The sequence below is a fragment of the Rhinoderma darwinii genome, chromosome 3 (genome assembly GCF_050947455.1).
Source record: "Rhinoderma darwinii isolate aRhiDar2 chromosome 3, aRhiDar2.hap1, whole genome shotgun sequence".
Classification (NCBI taxonomy): Eukaryota; Metazoa; Chordata; class Amphibia; order Anura; family Rhinodermatidae; genus Rhinoderma; species Rhinoderma darwinii.
In genome coordinates this window covers 258651064-258671452 of record NC_134689.1, presented here as the reverse complement: position 1 = coordinate 258671452, position 20389 = coordinate 258651064, and the positions used below count along the sequence as shown (strand labels likewise).

The window sequence follows — 20389 nt, the reverse complement described above, 5'->3', positions numbered from 1 at the left end:
TTCCGTTTTACACGGACATTGTGCTTCCGTTTTTCCGTTTAAAAAAACAGAAGGTAAACTTCATTTGAACTTGTCACATGTCCCAGGAAATACCCATAGAAAGGTTACAAGAAGTTTTTGGTGCTGTTTTCTGCAGCTTTCAGAGCATAGAGAACAGTTTGAGATTACTCTGCTTTTTTTTGTTAGAAAAGTTTTTTTTTTGTTTGTCGCCATTTTCTGACAGCCATAACTTTATTTTTCTTCAGTTGATATTGCTGTGGAAGGGCTTGTTTTTTGCGTGCCAAACCGTCGTTTTTGTAAGTAACATTTTGGGGTACTTGCAACTTATTTTTATGAAATTATTTTTTCCTGAGGTGACAAAAAAAGTGTCATTGAAAACGAAAAAAAAAAATATTTCTATAAAAAACACTACGTTTTTCAAATAACACTATTTTTATAGTTCAGGACCTAAGAGGCTTCTGTACCTGGCAGCCAGGAAGCCGCAGGGGGCGGTGGGGTACAGAGGGAGCCTCCTCTGTTAACCACTTCAATGCCACGGACACCATTGACAGGATTAAATGGTGGCGATCGGCGGTAACTGCCGTTGCAGCAGGATGTCTGCTGTATACTTCGGCTGTCACCTGCTGAATAAGCACACACCGCTCCTGTGCCCGCTTCATCTTCATGACGGGTCTGCTATGTCAGATTGCGTGAAGCTGCTTGTTATGCTGACATACCAGACTGTCATTTTGCAGGAAGGGGTTAAAGGAATGTTGCTTTCATTGCAGAAGCATGTCTGCTCAGGATGAACTTGGTAACCCCCTCCTAAAGAACAAGAATGGAGAATATCCTAGTGCCCACAATTGGTTGACACGCACAACTCGGCAGAGTAAGAACTTGTCACTTTGTCCCGTCATAATATTAAATTTCAGGGAAGATGTAACTCCTACAGATCTTGTGGCTTTTTTCAGCTAGCCCTTAACTTGTGCCAAGCATCCAGACTACCTGTATATGGGTTGAGTACTGGAAGCTAAGTTTCCAACCGAACAGACTGATAAAAAGTGCTGTCACTTAACTCCATATAATTCCCTCTTCCCCTAAAATTAATGGAAGCTACGGTAAAAGGGTCTAAATGGCCCCTACAAGAGGCAGTTTCTCTGTAATGGGAAATATTATTTGGAACAAGAGACTCCCTTTTATAGTGACACTCATGCGCTCACCTTAAATTTCCCCACATCTTCGCCTCCATGCCTAGCAAGAAGTCATAATGGCTAACGGGCACACAATAATCGGGAAGATTTTTCATTCTAACTTGTAAAATTAACCATATTAAATATAATTTAGTTCATATCTACGCTGCCAACGTCAAACAAAACTAGTTTTTGGAGAAGTTCTTATTTATCTAAGGGAAGGTTGAACATTTTATTAAAAGCTCCCCCTATCAAGACAAGTCCTTCAGAGTTAAATTTATGTTAACACAATGACCACACCTAGTTTTGACCTTAAAGAGGCTCAGTCACCAGATTTTGCAACCCCTATCTGCTATTGCAGCAGATCGGCGCTGCAATGTAGATAAGAGTAATGTTTTTATTTTTAAAAAAAACTAGCATTTTTGGCCAATTTATGACCATTTTTGTATTTATGCAAATGAGGCTTTCTAAAGTACAAGTGGGCGTGTATTATGTGTTACATCGGGGCGTGTTTACTTCTTTTACTAGCTGGGCGTTCTGACGAGAAGTATCATCCACTTCTTTTCAGAACGCCCAGCTTCTGGCAGTGCAGACACACAGCGTGTTCTCGAGAGATCACACTGTCGTCACTCACTTCCTGCCCCAGGTCCTGCATCGTGTCGGACGAGCGAGGACACATCGGCACCAGAGGCTACATTTGATTCTGCAGCAGCATCGGCGTTTGCAGGTAAGTCGATGTAGCTACTTACCTGCAAACGCTGATGCTGCTGCAGAATCAACTGTAGCCTCTGGTGCCGATGTGGCTGACACGATGCAGGACCTGGGGCAGGAAGTGAGTGACGTCACAGCGTGATCTCTCGAACACGCTGTGTGTCTGCACTGCCAGAAGCTGGGTGTTAACGAACAGAAGTGGATGATGCTGATTCGTCAGAACGCCCAGCTAGTAAAAAGTAAAAACGCCCCGATGTACACACAATACACGCCCAGTTGTACTTTTACTGTAAACACGCCCAGTTGTACTTTTGCAAGCCTCATTTGCATAAATACAAAAATGGTCATAACTTGGCCAAAAATGCGCGTTTTTTTAAAAATAAAAACGTTACTCTTATCTACATTGCAGCGCCTATCTTCTGCAATAGCAGATAGGGGTTGCAAAATCTGGTGACAGAGCCTCTTTAAGGCTCAGACCCGGTTTTTCAAAACTGACGTGTCACTTTGTTAGCTTAGCTAAATAGAAGCATTCCAAAAGTTTTGTTCACTTGTGACACCTTGTACTTTGTATCGACCAAATTTTACCACTAACTATGTGTGAAAACGACAATTATTTTTAGAAAAATTAGCACTTTTCTAAATTGAAATGTCTGCTTGTAATACGATTATACCACACCAGTTACTCGTTCACATTTCCCATATATCTGTTTTTTTTTTGTTCTAGGACATTAAAATAACTTAAGCCTTGTAACAGCAATTTCTCACATTTTCAAATATTAAATATTAATCTCCCCTTGGCTTAGGTGGAGCTGAATCTAAGTTAACATACTGGTATAGAGTAGTTTATCCAAAAGTAGAAAGAGAGAAACACCTCCAGCTCACCTTCGTTGCAAATGTAGTTCTAGGGGTGATCGTGCACGGATCCTCGTGTCGGCACACAGTAGATAGACGAGACCAGGAAAAAATTGGGTTTGGATCCAGCACCGACGATTCAATAAAATGGAAGGAATATTTCCAAGTTTAATGGGCCAGTAAAATTGGCAAATTAAAATCAGGAATGAAGAGCACAGCGTGACATCCTGATAGTGGAAGGAAGAAAGTGATAGTGGTAAATGAGAAGCCTACGCGTTTCAGACGCTACGAGCGTCCTTAATCATGGCTGAAGCTAGCTGACTGGGATAGATGGCTGCCATATATACTCTATTGCACATGTGTTTGTCGTTACCGCTAATTGGAGTCTGCTTGTGTTCACTCCGTTATACTTTCAGTATGTTGACATAGTTATCGAGTATGGATACATAGTCTACAGTATGTAATGAAAGAAATTCTAATATAGTACGGGCAGTTACTGAGTATTTACATAACTGTAAACGATTTCTTTCCTCAAGGTCTACACACGTTTTTAATGATGTTGTGTGTATGTCATATGTTTATTACACAACAACATCTTTTAAGTCACTTAGTTTAATATAAGATCATCCATGTAATTTCTGTCACTTACAAACCATTTTTCGTTCCTATCCATTCCAACACTTTAGAGTTGTTTTTACTTTACTTTTTCATCCGTCTAATCATACCTAGAAGCTGACTGTTTACAATAAGATGGTTCATGTTTTCCCTAGACCTCATCTACCCAGAATAACGCTATGTCTAATTTATGTCACTCTTGCTGTCAAGCTCCTATCTAAACATACAAATATGACACCTAAAAGGATGCCCCTCAAAACAAATAGTGAACTCGATTCTTTGTAATTATACAAATTAACTAATCTATTGGGCACAAATCTAATACAGTTTATTGTACATACACAGTTTGCAATAAATAAAATAGGTCTTATACTCACGATCGGACTCTTCCTTTTCGGTCTCCAGCGTCGGGTATGTCACTTCCGGTTGTGCGGTCCAGCGTTACCATACTCTATGGAACGCAAGCACAACAAAGAATGACACATTGAACCGGAAGTGTTCCAATATAACAGTCAACGAACATGTCTGCCACATAACAAATCATTTTTCAAACCAACATATAAACATCTAACCCGCCCGTACTATATTAAAATTTCTTTCATTACATACTGTAGACTATGTATCCATACTCGATAACTATGTCAACATACTGAAAGTATAACGGAGTGAACACAAGCAGACTCCAATTAGCGGTAACGACAAACACATGTGCAATAGAGTATATATGGCAGCCATCTATCCCAGTCAGCTAGCTTCAGCCATGATTAAGGACGCTCGTAGCGTCTGAAACGCGTAGGCTTCTCATTTACCACTATCACTTTCTTCCTTCCACTATCAGGATGTCACGCTGTGCTCTTCATTCCTGATTTTAATTTGCCAATTTTACTGGCCCATTAAACTTGGAAATATTCCTTCCATTTTATTGAATCGTCGGTGCTGGATCCAAACCCAATTTTTTTCCTGGTCTAGTTTATCTATAGCTAGACCTATTGTACAATGTATGGGTCATTTAGAAACGTTCATTGTACAAAACGCATTTACGGGAGAGGAAGACAGAGTAACTGATATGACATTGGTAGAGAGCACACATTGAAATGGTTACGAGTAATAAAGCAATTGGGTCTAAGGATATGGCATTCACTTCCATAGGAGCTACGGAAGCAGCGTAGCTCAGCGAGCTATGCTGTTAATTTCCGACCATGTAATCAGGAAGTGGCCCGGGAGGCAGCAGGAACAGAGAAAGGTAGAATGGGGTTTAGGGGGCCCCATTCTAAAGATGGGTGTGGGTCCCAGAAGTAGGATATGGTATAAATGTGTAGATGCAGGTCCCGTCGATATGGCAAGTGTCCTTGATGGGCCAAATCCTTTTAACCCTCTATTCCTGTGAAATGTCTAAAGAAAAGGAGGTAAAATGTACAATTTTTTTTTTTTATTTTTTATTTTTTTTTTTTTTTGTCTTGCAACAGAAGGTTTTACCATAGGAGCACAAATCAATATTGCCCAGGTTCTGCAGTCTTTCAAATTCTCCCACATGTGGCCCTAGTGTGCTACTGGGCTGAAACACTGGCCTCAAAAGTAAAGAAGCACCTAGTGTATCTTGGACTTTTTATTAGAATATGTTTTAGGCACCATGTCTGGTTTGAAGAGGTCTTGTGGTGCCAAAGCATAGGAAACACCCTAAAAGACGCCATTTTAGAGACTACACTGTCCAAGGATTTAATCTAGCGGTGTAGTGAGCAATTTAACCCCACATGTGTTTGAATGTCTTGGTATTAGACCATAAACATTTGAATCTATATTTAGTAGTTTTAGCTCCAGATTTTTATATTTTTTTTACATTTTTCACAAGTGCTAAAGGAGAAAAGGCACCCCCTACATCTGTAAATCCACTTCTCCCGAGTACAGTAATACCCAATATGTGTCAAACTGCTGTTTGGACAGACTGCAGTGCTCCAAATGGCACGAGCTCTATTTGGCATGCACATTTTGCTTGGTTGGTTTTTGGGTGCAGCGTCGCGTTTGCAGAGTTCCTGAGGTACCAGTACAGTTGAAACCCCTGAACTGACTCAGTATTTTTTATTTTTTATTTTTTTTGAAACTTCACCCCTCAGGGCATTTATCTAGGGGGTGTAGTAAACTTTGAGTCAGTTCTCAGGTGTTACCTCAGGAGCTCTGCAAACTCTACACGGCACCCTAAAACCAACCGAGCAAAATGTGCATGCCAAATAGAACTGGTGCTTCTGAGCCCTGCAGTCTGTCCAAACAGCAGTTTAACACATATTTGGTATTGCTGTACTTAGGAGAAATTGACGTGTTTTTGTTTTTTGTTTTTTTCTCTCTAGTACCACAATACTCAATATGTGGCCCTAAACTAATGTTTGAGCACATGGCAGGGCTCAGAAGGGAAGGAACGCCATTTGGCTTTTGGAGTTCAGATTTTGCTGGATTGGTGTTCGGGCACCATGTTGCATTTGCTTTTTTATTTTTTTTATTTATGTATTTTTTAGGGTAGATTTACACTGAGTATTTTTTTTTTTAACTTAACCACGCCAAAATCACCTCTTATTGATTTCAATGGAGGCGGAGGTGTTTTTCCCATGAGCATAAAATACCGCTCGCAGGAAAAAGGCAACATGCCTTATCTTTGGGCGCTTCCATCTCTGACCTCCCATTGACCTCAATGGGAGGCAACGAAAGCGTTTTTGCCTGCGACGCTCAATGGCCACGGTCCAAAGACACAGCAAACTGTTCAGGCAGGTCAAAATCTGCCTCCACTTCCTGAAGGAATTTTGAGGCAGATTTTTCTGCCTGCAAAAACCTCAACAGGGCCTTAGTCAGATTTTGAAATTCTGGATTTTAAAGGTAATGTCTGCCTAAATACGTGGTTGGACTATGCCCTTAACACTGTAGACTTTTTTTTTTTTTTTTTTTATTTACACAGGGTTCCCCTTGAATGCAATTTGCATTTTTTTTTCCCCTTAGAGTTTGTGTAACCAGCTTTTATAGACTTGACATGTCCTAGTGACAAATGTCTTGCTCAGTGGGGGTTCAAGCACTAACACCCCCACTGATCGCTAAAAGAAAGCGGCAGAAGCACTAAGTGAGGAGAGCTGTGCAAAGCGATAAAGCTCACCTGAGACCATACACCACTCACTCTGCTTTCGGAGAGCTGAGCGGATACTAAATGGTACAGTGCTAAAATGAAGCGGCAGAAGCGCTCAGGTGAGCAATCAGTGGGTTTCTCAGTCCTCAGACCCCCCACTGACAAACTTCTGAAATGTCACTGGGACATATCATGTTTGATAGAAGCTTAGGTACTTTATATGCCCATAGGGCTAACAGAATCTGACCTTGTTGCCAATGGCTTCTAGTCAAATTACTGGAACATTTAAGCTCTGGAATCTCACTGTTTGGCAGTGTTTTGAGCCAAACTATGTATGACTCAGTGTTTTTTGTTTTAGTTTTCAACCTACTCAACAACCCTCTAGGAAAACCTCCACCTCTAGGCTTCTTGCCCTTGGACCCAATTGGCTCTGACTATGAGAAGTACTCTTCCCCACTGCTACGCAACACTCGACTGGACAGCCGCTCTATTTTAGACTCTCGCTCTAGCAGCCCTTCTGATTCCGACACTAGTGGATTTAGCTCTGGCTCAGACCACCTCTCTGATTTGATTGTAAGTTAAGATAAACATTCTTTCAGAAAACCGCCAACCATGGCATTTCAGCATTTTAGATCAAGTTGTTAGCTTCCTTAGTTATGTAAGCACCTAGTTATGTGCATTCATGCATGTATTTAGGCATTCATTCTTGTAACTAAATGCTATGAAAACCTTTGTTAAAAAAAAAAAAATTGTAGTAATTTTTGAGTAGGAAATCAGACCACCCCTTTAAATTAGTATTTGCATTCAGATCGGTCAGTCTTTCCACAGCAGTGCTTCTGTTTAGCTGATTAAATTTTGTTTTACCCTTCCCTCCTACTCTATCCAGTCTAGTCTACGTATCTCTCCACCTCTACCCTTTCTACCTTTGGGTAGTGGCGTCTCTCGGGACCCTTTAAAGTTGGGTATTGGTTCAAGACTTGATCCCGATCATGTTGCTCTAGCAGCAGCCACTGCTTCCCCCATGGGAATGTCAAAAAGATGGCCTGGTACATCTGTTTGGCCATCATGGGATTTGCTGGAATCTGCAGATGATCCATTCAGCATTGAAAGAGAGGCACGCCTACACAGACAAGCCGCAGGTAATATTTTATTTTTATTTTTTTAGCCATTCTGTAATTGGCCTTTGAACTAAAATTCCATTGAACATTCCGTTTAGTATTCTGACTACAAAGTAACCTTTTTTGGACTTTTTTTTTTTTTTTAATTTTTTTTAAAATCTTGGTCAGCCTTTTCTGTGGCTGCTTGAAAGTGTCATACTAGTGTACACTTATCTTGTCAACACTTAAATCGTACAATGTGAAACAGTTATACAATTTATGTGGGTGGTAACATGATGTAAATATTAAGATAACACATTTCCGTCTTTCAGCTGTAAATGAAGCTACCTGCACATGGAGTGGCCAGCTTCCTCCTCGTAACTACAAAAATCCAGTTTATTCCTGCAAAGTGTTTCTTGGTGGAGTTCCTTGGGACATTACAGAGAGTAAGTTCACATGGGCACCACTGACTCGTCTTCTATAGGGGTTTGTCTTTTTAATATGGAGCAGCTTCTTAAAGCGTGTTCATTTATTGCTATTGTACTTTTAAGGGTAACTGCTTATAGGTGTGTCCAACTCTTTTTGGTTTTGAAACTGGCCTGATCATCAGCTGATTGCTTTTTCATGTATTACTTGAATCTGTATGGCCAGACTGTTTCCTTGTCAAAAATAATTAAGACTGCTGACACCACAGAAAAGTCCCCCAGAGTGAAAACTGCTGCTTGCAGACCTCTAGCACATTTATCTGGTCTGCCATCGGAAGGTTTTGATTTATAATTGTGAATTGCTTTTGATCTGCCTGTAGATATCTCAAGCCATTTTTATCTTGCAGCTGGACTGATAAATACGTTCCGTGTGTTTGGGGCTCTGAGTGTTGAGTGGCCTGGTAAGGATGGAAAGCATCCCCGTTGTCCTCCTAAAGGTAATATGCCTAAAGGTAATACCAGAATGGTAGGAGCAAACTTTTATTTTAGCACTTCCTGGGTGTGCACTGGTGGTCTGCTTGTTACATGGGGCAAATAGATGATGACACGGTGGCGGGCCAATTATGGACTGACTAAAGTTCAAAACACAGGTTGGTGTAGCTTTTACATTTAGGCTGCTTTCCCAGGGTATATAAAGGCTGGCTGCCAAAGCAGAACATGTAGACAGTCAAGTTCAAAACCTGCTGTTGGAACTTCATGTAATGCATTTGTTTCAGGGAAGTTGGTTATGAGTATTTGTTGCACCACTGCGAACAGTGAACATTGCTTTAATGCATGAATTTATAGCGGTCAGGGAAAAATTATTTTTTTTTTGCATCTACAATATGACTACGTTTTTAGCCCACTCATTACAATAAACAACCCATAGGAGGTATTTGAAATCCTCAAATGGCTGCCATCTAGCACACTGACTTTGCATAAAGGCCTCCTGTATCAGAACACTGCTGTCCAAAATAACTACTCCAGTTTGCTATAAACAGTTTAACTTTCTATGCTTAACAGTCTCTTCAGTCCCAGTTTTATCACTATGGTCATTAACCCGTTAGTGACCGCCAATACGCCTTTTCACGGCGGCCACTAATGGACTTTATTCTGATGCATACGCCTTTTCACATTGCATCAGAATAAAAAGAGCAGGGAGCCATTAAATCTCCCTGCTCTCAGCTACCAGAGGTAGCGGAGGGCTGGGGCATCCCTGCTCTTAACAGGTGAGATCGATGTCCGTATCAATCTTGCCTGTTTAACCCCTCAGATGTGACGCTCCATAGCGAGCGCCACATCGGAGTTTTGGAGAGGGAGCTCACTCTCAGACACTCTGCGATCTTCTCGCCGGCTGTCAGTCTCTGATGGTAGCCGTGGGCCTCCTAAAGGCCCCCAGATCTGCCTGTAGTAAATGCCTGCTAGGCCATGCAAGAGGCATGGCCTAGCAGATGCCTGCCCGTTTTAAACGGACAGGCCGTTATACACTGCAATACAGAAGTATTGCATTGTATTATAAAAGATCAGAGAATTGCATATTCAAGACCCCTAGTGGGACTAGTAAAAGTTGAATAAAGTTAATTTAAAAAAAAAAAACCCCCTTTCCCCTTACAAAATGCTTTACTATAAAAAAAATAAAGTAACATTACACAAATTTGGTATCGCTGCGTCCGTAACCACCCTGAATATAAAGCTATTACATTATTCAACCCGGATGGTGAACGCCGTAAAAAATAACGCCGCATTCCCAACTCCCCCAGTATAAAGCTGACCGGCAATCTATTAGGCCATGCCTCTGGCATGGCCTAGTAGGCAGACCTAGGGGCCTTTGTTAGGTCCCCAGGTGCCATGGAAAACCAACAACGCCCTGCAATTACTTTGCTAGCGGCATCTAATGGGTTAAACTGCCGGAATCTGAGCACGCTTCGATTATGGCAGTTGGGGCAGGAGCCAGGCTGTATAACAGCTGTGCTCCTGTTTCTGATTGCATGGGTACACTGGCAGTACCCACCTGGTCAGAGCGACCGTTCCCACATAGCGATGGATATATCTAACACCTGCTTGCAACTGATATATCTCACTCGTCTCGTCAAGGGGTTAATCAAAATTCTAATCCACTTACTATGGCTCTAAGCCAAAACATTTTAGAACAATTTGTTACTAAAGATTTTCACTGTCTAATTTTCCATTTTTTTTTTTTATCACGGATTCTCTCCTTGCCCCTGAAGACAGCTTTGCATCCTAAACAGTGTTTTCAGAGTGGTTTACCTTTGCTTCTGACATCTTGTTACACAAGGTCACATGTTAGTCTATAATTTGGTTAATGCAGTGTTATGCCAGATTTTAATATGGCTCTTATAAGCCACTCCTTAACGCCGAAGGACGGATATATCCGTCCTCAGCAGCTGCTAGTTCGCGCAGGAGGACGGATATATCCGTCCTGTGATGGCGCGGGTACTGCCAGTGTACCCACGCGATCAGCGGCAGGAGCACGGCTGTTATACACAGCCTGGCATCTGCCGGAATCGAAGCGCACTTCGATTGCGGCAGTTTAAACCATTAAATGCCGATGTCAATAGTGACAGCGGCATCTAATGTGTTTGACAGAGGGAGGGAGCTCCCTCTGTCACCCGATCGGCGCCCCCGCAAACAAATCGCGGGTCGCCGTCGGGTTTCCATGACAGCCGGGGGTCTAACAAAGACCCCCAGGTCTGCCTTCAGCATCTGCCTGTTAGGTGATGCCGGAGGCATTACCTAACAGATTGCCTGTCAGTTTTACACTGACAGGCAATAATGCTTTGGTATACTAAGTATACCAAAGCATTATATATGCGATCGGCACATCGCATAGTGAAGTCCCCTGATGGGACTTTATTTAACTGATTGACATTTTTTTTTTTAAAGTTTGTAGAAAAAAAAAAAATAATTACAGTCAAAATCAAATAAAACTACTTTTTTTTTTGCCCAAAAAGTGGTTTTATTCAGTAAAAGTGTCAAAACAAATCACACATACACATATATGGTATCCCCGCGATCGTAACAACTTGACCAATAAAATTAACACATTAATTAAACCGCCGGATGAACGGCGTCCAAAAAAAACGCAAAAAACAACGACAAAATTCTCTTTTCTCCCATTCCCCCCATAAAAAATAAAATAAAAGTTAATTTATAAGTCCTATGTACTCCAAAATAGTACTAATGAAAACTACACATTGACCCGCAAAAATCAAGCCCACATACGGCCACATCGACGGAAAAATAAAAAAATGACGGCTCTTGGAACGCGGCGATGCAAAAACAAGTAATTTTTTTCTAAAAGGGTTTTTATTGTGCAAACGTAGGAAAAACATATAAAACCTATACATATTTGGTATCCCCGTAATAGTGCCGACCCATAGAATAAAGTGAACATGTTATTTACGCTGCATTGTACACGGCGTAAATTTATAACGTGAAAATTAATGCTGGAATAGCTGCTTATTTTCAATTCTCTCCTAAAATAAAGTTAATAAAAGTTAATCAATATATTGTAAGCATCTAAAAATGGTGCAATTACAAAATACAACTCGTCCCGCAAAAAACAAGCCCTTATACGGCTATGTCGACGGAATAAATTTTTTTTTACGACTCTTGGAATGCAACCGTGAAAAATCAAAAAATAATCCTTGGTCATTAACGTGCAAAATGGCCCGGTCATTAAGGGGTTAAAAACCTTATTTTGTCACATAGTACACAAACCTTACCTTACACTTGCACTCCTAGAGAAATACTGTAAGCTATACCTTGCTTGAAGGGCTGGTTCCATAAAACTACTTTCACTGCTGCAATCAGGGCAGGTCCAGCACTCCTGACAAATGATTTTGCTATGAAAGCTGCAGCCAGACAGTTGAATTGCTCATGTTTCCCACTTGTGACTTAGATCAGGCCTGATGTTCATATGCTCTAATAGGGCATATGGACAGGCTGTCTTCCAGAGAATCCCTTTTTACACCAGTTGAACTGTTACCACAATAAGCTTGGCAGTTAAAGCTTTTCTATGGTAGTTTGGAAATATTCAGTTGCTAAAGGAGTGTAGATTTTGGGCAACAAAGACAACACAACCTGCTGCATTTGAACTGATAATATACCTATATTTAGAGCATGAAGATCTTTTTTTGATGTAGTATTTGTCTTCATCTGTCCCTTTATGTACAAATCTTCTAAATCATGTTCTCTAATACTGCAGGCTATGTGTACTTGGTGTTTGAATCCGAAAAATCTGTCCGAGCACTGCTTCAAGCCTGTACTCAGGACTTGCTGAGCCAGGATGGGCTGAGTGAGCACTACTTCAAGATGTCAAGTCGCAGGATGCGCTGCAAGGAGGTAGTTTTTTATTATTTTTTTTTGTGTTAAATTGTATATATTTGTCTGAACACCTTTCCTGACGTGTAGCTTTACATTTCTGCAGCAATATCCTTAATCTGCATTTTAAATGGTCAGGCCAAAGTAAGATCAGATAATTGCTTTTAACAGGAAGCCTCCATAATACTTTCCTAACAAATTGACTGTCCATAGCCACAATCAATGTTTTATCTTTATGTAAGATTTGGTTATATAGAGGCTCTGTCACCACATAAGTGGCCTATCTGCTACATAATATGATCGGCGCTGTAATGTAGATTACAGCAGTGGTTTTTATTTGGAAAACCGATAAGTTATGACCTATATTAGCGTTATGCTTATGAGTTTATTAATGCCCAATTGGGCGTGTTACTTTTTGACGAAGTGGGCGTTGTGGCGAGAAGTGCATGACGGTGACTAATCGGAGTCATACACTTCTCTCCATTCATTTACACAGCACAGTGATCTTACTAGATCACTTTGTGCACCTGCATACACACATTAACGTTACTCAAGTGTCCTGAGAGTTAATAGACATCACTACCAGCCAGGTTGTGATGTCTAGTCAATCCTGACACTTCGCTAACGTTTGTGTGTGATGCACAGCACGATTACGCTGGGCTGTCATTTACAGCATAATCTCGCGAGATTATGCTTGAGGTGCTGTAAATCACACACAAACGTTAGCGAAGTGTCGGGATTCTGAATAGACATCACGTCCTGGTTGGTAGTGATGTCTATTAATACTCACAGATTAACGTTACTGAAGTGTCCTAAGTGACTGCACATAGTGATCTAGCAAGATCACGATGTGCTGTGTAAATGAATGGGGAGAAGTGTATGACGCTGATTGGTCAGCGTCATACACTTCTCTCGAACGCCCACTTGGTCAAAAAGAAACACGCCCAGTTGGGCATTAAGAAACTCATTAGCATAAAGCTAAAATAGGCCATAACTCCATCAAATTGTTTAACTAAATAAAAAAACCGCTGCTGTAATCTACATTACAGCACCGAACATTATGTAGAAAGGGCATTTATAATGTGGTGACAGAGCCTCTAAAAAAAAATTAAACAGTGACTTACTAGGTGGATAGCACCCTTTAACTGTCTCTCAAATCTTGATCAGGGCAGATCAACACTTTACTTTTCTGCATAAAAAGTTATTCATCTTTTGAGCGCCAGCTACAACATAACATTTTTTTTTTTTTTGTAGGTGCAGGTCATTCCTTGGGTGCTGGCAGACAGCAACTTTGTTCGTAGTCCATCTCAGCGCTTGGATCCCAGTAAAACGGTGTTTGTTGGGGCTTTGCATGGAATGCTGAATGCTGAAGCTCTTGCCTCTATAATGAATGATCTGTTTGGGGGTGTAGTCTATGCTGGCATTGATACGGATAAGCACAAGTACCCAATTGGTGTGTAGCTCTACCCTTCTATTTAATTCAGTAGTTGTTTTAGTTTAGTCCATTAACTTCTCTTCTTTTTTTTTTTTTTAACTATAAAATAGGTTCAGGTCGTGTGACTTTCAACAACCAGCGCAGTTATCTTAAGGCTGTTAGTGCTGCATTTGTCGAGATAAAAACTGCCAAGTTTACCAAAAAGGTAAATTAAATGAACTATGTGCCTTGTATCTGCTTATCCTGTTGGAATGAAGGGCTTTGCACTAATGTTCAGATCACTAAATTGTCAAATTCATAACTTACAGTTCAGAAATCTTGACTTGAAAAAATCAATTTGAAGTACCATATAATATAGTTGGAAATAGAGAATTTGTTGGGTGAAATTCTCTAAGTGGGGGAGGGGGGGTCTGCAATTTCTCTATTTTTGGGGTTTTATTGGTGGTCAACGTGCAGTATTCTGCAGATGAAAACCGTATTTTTCGGACTATAAGACTTAACTGACAATTTTTTCCATACATTTTTTTATTTTTTATTTTGTTTCACCGCATTCTGAGATCTGTAACTGTTAGATTTTTTTTTTTCAACGTTTGAACCGTGTTAGGGCTTATTTTTTGCAGGCCAAGCTGTAGTTTTTATTAGCACTTTTTTTTTTTTTTTTTAAACTAAAAAAAATAAAAATTTGTTTCCCTAGTGGACTTGGGCACAATACACTGCAATACATGGATGAGTTATGTAGACAGTGTAACTCGCTGAGCTTTGCTGTTTCCGTAACTTCCATTGTAGTGACTGGCAGTTACAGAAGCAGCGTAGCATCCCACGCTGTTTCCGTAACTACCATTCAGTCCTATGGGGGTTACGGAAACGGCATAGCTCAGCGAGTTACGCGGTTTCCGTAACTACTATGTAACCAGGAAGTGGCTGGGAGACAGCAGAGCTGGCTAAGCCAGAACGGGCTTTAGGTGGCCCCTGTTCTAGAGAGGTGCGGGTCCCAGAGTTGGGAACTGCATCTATCTGACATTTATGACCTATATCTTGTTGACATGTCATAAATGTCCCTCGTGGGAAGACCCCTATAAATACAGCGGTCGCCATTGACTGCCGAATTTAACTAGTTAAACGGCCAGGAACCGTGCCATCATTGTTCCTGACTTAGAGCAGTGTGTTAGCTGTAAAACAGCTGACATCTGCAGTGTATGGAGAGGGCTCAGTGCATTATTCCATTCCAAACATTCCCTCCCCGCTCCATGGTGTGCTGGCACATCACAGAAAAGGAAGGGGTTAAGTAAGAAGCGGTCAGGGGGCCTGGCGCTGCCTGGTCCCTTGACTGCCTACTATGACGCAGGGACTTTTTAGCAAGATTTATTATTGTTAAAAACTGCGTGTTATAGTCTGAACAATACACAAGCTATCATTTGATCGCCTGTATTATACAGCTCCCGTGTATTGTGCTATTTACCGGCTCCTAATAAGCCCTGCCTCTGTCAGGGCTTAATAGGAGCCAAAAGTTAACACTCATTGAGGCCTACATTAGGCCCCCAAGCTGCCCCTTCATCAACACCCCATGGGGGGACAGCAATGGGCTTGCCCCTCTGTCATGCCATGATCGCTTTTGAATTAAGTGGTTAAACATCCAGTTATCTCCAAACCCGGCCGATGCAGTGATGGTTGTAACATACCAGCTGCCCACTGAGTATAGAACGGACTCAGCCCATGACCCTACGCCATACTCTATCTTGGTGGCTGTCGTACGCTTATAGATTGTAATTTAAAGTGATGTGATAGGAATGATTGGGATACTAGGGTGCCCATATTTGCAGCTTTTGATCAGCTACCACCGTACCCAAAGTGTCCAATTGCAGTTATTGGTTTGATACTTGATAAAACATTCATTTTTAAAATCTGCATAATATGATTTGTGGACCAGATGTTGTATAGTGAATTACAAAGTTTGAACTGGCAGCGTCTCTACCATAATCTCCTCCTTTAACTATTCCTTAATTCAATAATTCATAATTATGCTTGTTATAAGTTGCTCTTCAAAAGTTTGGATCTGTTTTATGCTAGGCTTTTACATTGGCCACATTTTTCAGGTTCAGATTGACCCTTACCTTGAAGACTCCATGTGTCAGGTTTGCAACTCTCAGCCAGGTCCCTTCTTCTGCAGAGACCAGGTAGCTCTAAATTCTTTGCAGAATGGCAATGTGTTGTGTACATGGGTATAATGGGCAGTACGTTTTTTAGTAGAACTGGCATTTAAAAAGGGACCGGTTAATGGGCAGCTACAATGAAAAATCCTAAAACTAAGCAGTTAGTCTCCGCTCTTTTAAATTTATTTATTTTAGCAGTGCTCTACATCAGCTCAATGTATGTACCCAAATGTCTATGCTGCAATACATGCAGAATCCAGCTTCACTTCAGGGGCTTAGGTTGGTACAAAAAATAAAATAAGCGTGCCTGTAAAACCAGGTGTATGTTCTATACCGGTTTATAATCCCTTTAATTTTTTTTGTCACCTGAGTCTCCCCACAAGCCACTTGCGAGACAGTTTAAAACAGTGGCCACATAACTTTTTTATTACATATGTTGGGGCTTTCAAGAGTGTAAATGGGTAGATTAATCTCTTCGGATGCCAAGTAAGGACAAGCCCGATGTCGAATAAGTGTGCTGCGCTTGCATGACTAATGCTTCCCTTCTGGACTCCACTGGCTAATCTGCTGCATCATACGGTGCTCCAGTCATGCAGAGACTTCAGTCAAGCATGGAGGGGAGGGGAATTGTTAGTGATGACCGTGCAGGACAGGCTACCTTTAATTCACCTCTGGTGCAATCAGTAGAAATTATTCTATTTAGATTTCATCTTTTAGCATTAAGATTGGCAACTGCTTAAAGAGGCTGTCACCAGATTTTGCAACCCCTATCTCCTATTGCAGCAGATCGGCGCTGCAATGGAGATCAGAGTAACGTTTTTGTTTTTTTAAAACAAGCATTTTTGGCCAAGTTATGACCATTTTTATATTTATGTAAATGAGGCTTTCAAAAGTACAACTGGGCGTGTATTGTGTTCGTTACATCAGGGCGTTTTTACTTTTTTTACTAGCTGGGCGTTATGTATAGAAGTATCATCCACTTCTCTCCACAACGCCCAGCTTCTGGCAGTGCAGACACACAGCGTGTTCTCGATCACGCTGTGACGTCACTCACTTCCTTCCCCAGGTCCTGCATCGTGTCGGACGAGCGAGGACACAGAGGCTACAGTTTCTGCAGCAGCATCGGCGTTTGCAGGTAAGTAGCTACATCCACTTACCTGTATAAAGGCTGATGCTGCTGCAGAATCAACTGGTGCCTCTGTGTCCTCGCTCGTCCGACACGATGCAGGACCTGGGGCAGGAAGTGAGTGACGTCCCAGCGTGATCTCTCGAACACGCTGTGTGTCTGCACTGCCAGAAGCTGGGCGTTGAGAGAAGTGGATGATACTTCTATACATAACGCCCAGCTAGAAAAAAAAAGTAAAAACGCCCCGATGTAACTAACACAATACACGCCCAGTTGTACTTTTGAAAGCCTCATTTACATAAATATAAAAATGGTCATAACTTGGCCAAAAATGCTCGTTTTTTAAAAAAAAAAAGTTACTCTTATCTCCATTGCAGTGCCGATCTGCTGCAATAGGAGATAGGGGTTGCAAAATCTGGTGACAGAGCCTCTTTAAGCTGTTGTGCAGAGTCTGATTTCACAACTACCCCGTACATTAGCAAGGGTAAATTGAAACAGCATTTTTATAAAACTCCCATGTTTTAGTGGCATCCACTCCAGCCATGTTAGCTTGACATCAATGTGGAAATATTAAATGCCTTTTTTTTTTTTTTTTTTTTTATAATTTTTAACTCCCTCAGTGGCAGTCTTGCAAATAAACTGCCAAAGCCAGACCATCTTGGATCACTTAGTGGCGTTTTGGTCACAGACCTCCGTAGTATATCGATGCTATTTAAATTCTGTGCACACTCAAATGGCTCAATACCGCAAAATTATTGAAATGCATAAATTTAGTGACTAGCATGAGCTGATGCGACTGGCGCTGCACTGATGAGCGGCAGTGCCAACCCTGAAGACAGAACATGGTGAGCGCACACTGCACAGCACCCCCTGTTCTGTCTTAAGTGCCCCACTGCTAATTAGTACAGCACCGGCCACATCACATGCTGATAGTGGGCACCGCAAGTGTGTGTGTGTTCGTGCGATCAGGAGCAGGGCAGTGGCTGTAATACACATCTGCAGCCCCACTCTTAACTGTACAGATCAGAGAAACCCCCCCTGGTCTCTGCCAATATCCCCACGAATGCTGCGGTCAGCTTAGATTACAGCAGCCAAAGGGAAAAATGAGGGGGAACCCCCTTTGATCGAGTCAAAGGGAATCCCTGTGTTCATATAAGGTATGTCCCCTCCATCACATCTAAATCCTAGACACTGTAAACTTAGACAGTATTAGTATGCCCCACTGTTTAAAAAATGGCACCACAAATTGCCATAATCCACGAGTACCATTTTCCTAAAAGTCTGTCCAAAGCAGATCCAGCCACACACAAAAGGTTGTGTTGTACGTGTGTTAAACAATCTTGCGTTTTAATGCAAAATTGCACTCAATGGGCATCTAATGCAAAGTGCTGGGTGGCAGTTTTTACAATATGTAAGGTGTCTAATTTCATATGTGTATACACAAAAATTAACTTGCGTTTTAATATATATTGAAGTGTAAATTGTCACAGCAGCAAAATGGTTAACTTCTAATCGGGTGTAAAAATGCAAAATGTAATTAAAAAATAATAATTTGTCCATTCTTAGGTTTGCTTCAAGTACTTCTGCCGTTCTTGCTGGCATTGGCAGCACTCCATGGAGATTCTACGTCACCACCGTCCTCTAATGCGCAACCAGAAGAGCCGTGACTCAAGTTAAAAATGTTGCCAGCTAAGAATAAATTTTTCACTGAAAGCTGAAGAGGACCCTGCGCCTTATGTCCCTCCAGACAGGACGAGGAGCATTCATACATCTTTCAAGGATTATTGTGGAAGTCAACGGATGGTGGGGGGAGTGAAGTCACTTTTATTTTGTTTAGCACTTACTGTTTGCTGTACCTTGTAACAATTTTTTTTGCACTTGTGCACAGCAGTTTTGCCAGGGATACGGTCTATGTTTTCAAGGGTTGTTTTTTTTTTTTTTTGTGCTAATGGGGCTTGGTACTCCGATTTAGTTTTGCAGTATCCATACTAAGCTCTAACACTTGCTGAATGTAAGCAATGTGTAAGCAGCATCAGATGGTTTAATGCCTTTGCCTTGGGTTTTTTCCCTTTTTTTTTTATTTTCTTTTTTTTTTTATTACAGATGCTTTTTTTACACTCCTTGCAAATACTGTGGGCGATACATATTTCATTAAACTGTAACCCAGTTTTTTGCCATTGCCATACAGTGCCTTCTGATTTCTTTAATGTCCTTCTGAACTACATAAAACTATGTTCAGTTGGCATTTTTACTGAAACAAAAGCAGGATCTGCTCTTAATTTAAACCAAATCATATTTCATATTTTACCCTGTGTGGGATTTTTACCAGTTCCTTTTTACACTCTTAAAAAAGACGGTTTTTAAGTCCATTTTTTTTTTTTCCTGGCAGCTTTTAACATTACTGCAAGTGTTGTGTTTCTGGGAGCTGCTAGTTGAAGAGAATAACCTTAAATAAACTATTTGTACAACAGAATTTGCAACAAAAATGACAAACTTGGGGCCTTGGCTGAAACATTAGTGTGTGTGTATATAGTTTTAAGGATGTTTGTTGCACTTTTTTTAATTTGCACTTCAGGGGATGGTAGAGTTTTAATCACTTTCTATTTGGTTGGCTGAACAGAAAAGGGCTGTAATATATTTTTTCTTTTGAGAATGAGGTAGAGGCAAGAGATGAGACCTTTCTCCTGGAGGGAATGTGCCCATGCTCTTAGGTTGAGTATTTTGTTAAAGGAAGAAGCTGACATATGCAAATTGTTTCAAGCCTCTAAAATTTGTGTCCCTTTAAAGAGAAAAAAATGTTCAGTGACCCCTGTTTGGAAGCTCTGTGCCAAAGATCCCACTGTCTGTAACTCCCTTTTTCCATAACATGCTGAGCTAAATCTGCACTAGCTGCCCTAAATGGGTATTTCTGTGAAGCTGCGTGTGTAAAGTCTCTACCTCATTGTAGTTATGCAAGCAGAAAATGCACTTAACCTGCAGATGTGGTGTAGTTTTCTTTATTTTTGTTTGGCACATAATAAACACGTTTAAGCAGTGATTGCATTGTTTGTTGTCTGTCAAAATCTCTGATCCACTTTATACTTGTATGTTGGCTACCCACACATTAATGACTCGCAGCATTTTGTGACTGTTCATTGCTTACATGTGATTACGCCCTGTCCCATTGATATGAAATCCATGCACATGCTGCTTAAACCACCCTATCCTGATGGAAGAAAGGAATTCCATATGTCGCAGCAACGCATGTGCTGTTAATATACCCTCGGAGTATGTTCAAGTTCAGCTGATTTGTTGCAGATTTAAACTAGTACTGTAATTTGTTA

General features: G+C 41.0%; 1 protein-coding gene across 3 annotated transcripts in view; it reads left to right on the top strand.

Annotated features, from left to right (window-relative positions):
* CPEB1 (cytoplasmic polyadenylation element binding protein 1) overlaps positions 1-20103 on the top strand; it is a 50901-nt gene extending 30798 nt beyond the window's left edge. For 2 of the 3 annotated variants that reach the window (XM_075857847.1, XM_075857846.1), the window contains exons 4-12: positions 6809-7023; positions 7337-7589; positions 7880-7993; positions 8380-8469; positions 12240-12376; positions 13610-13808; positions 13901-13995; positions 15884-15964; positions 18633-20103. In XM_075857847.1, coding sequence (XP_075713962.1) covers positions 6809-7023; positions 7337-7589; positions 7880-7993; positions 8380-8469; positions 12240-12376; positions 13610-13808; positions 13901-13995; positions 15884-15964; positions 18633-18743 — 1295 coding nt within the window. In that variant the 3' untranslated portion in view covers positions 18744-20103. The remainder of the gene's footprint in view (positions 1-6808; positions 7024-7336; positions 7590-7879; positions 7994-8379; positions 8470-12239; positions 12377-13609; positions 13809-13900; positions 13996-15883; positions 15965-18632) is intronic. The other variant, XM_075857849.1, reaches the window with a different exon arrangement.
* The last annotated feature ends 286 nt before the right edge of the window (positions 20104-20389 follow it).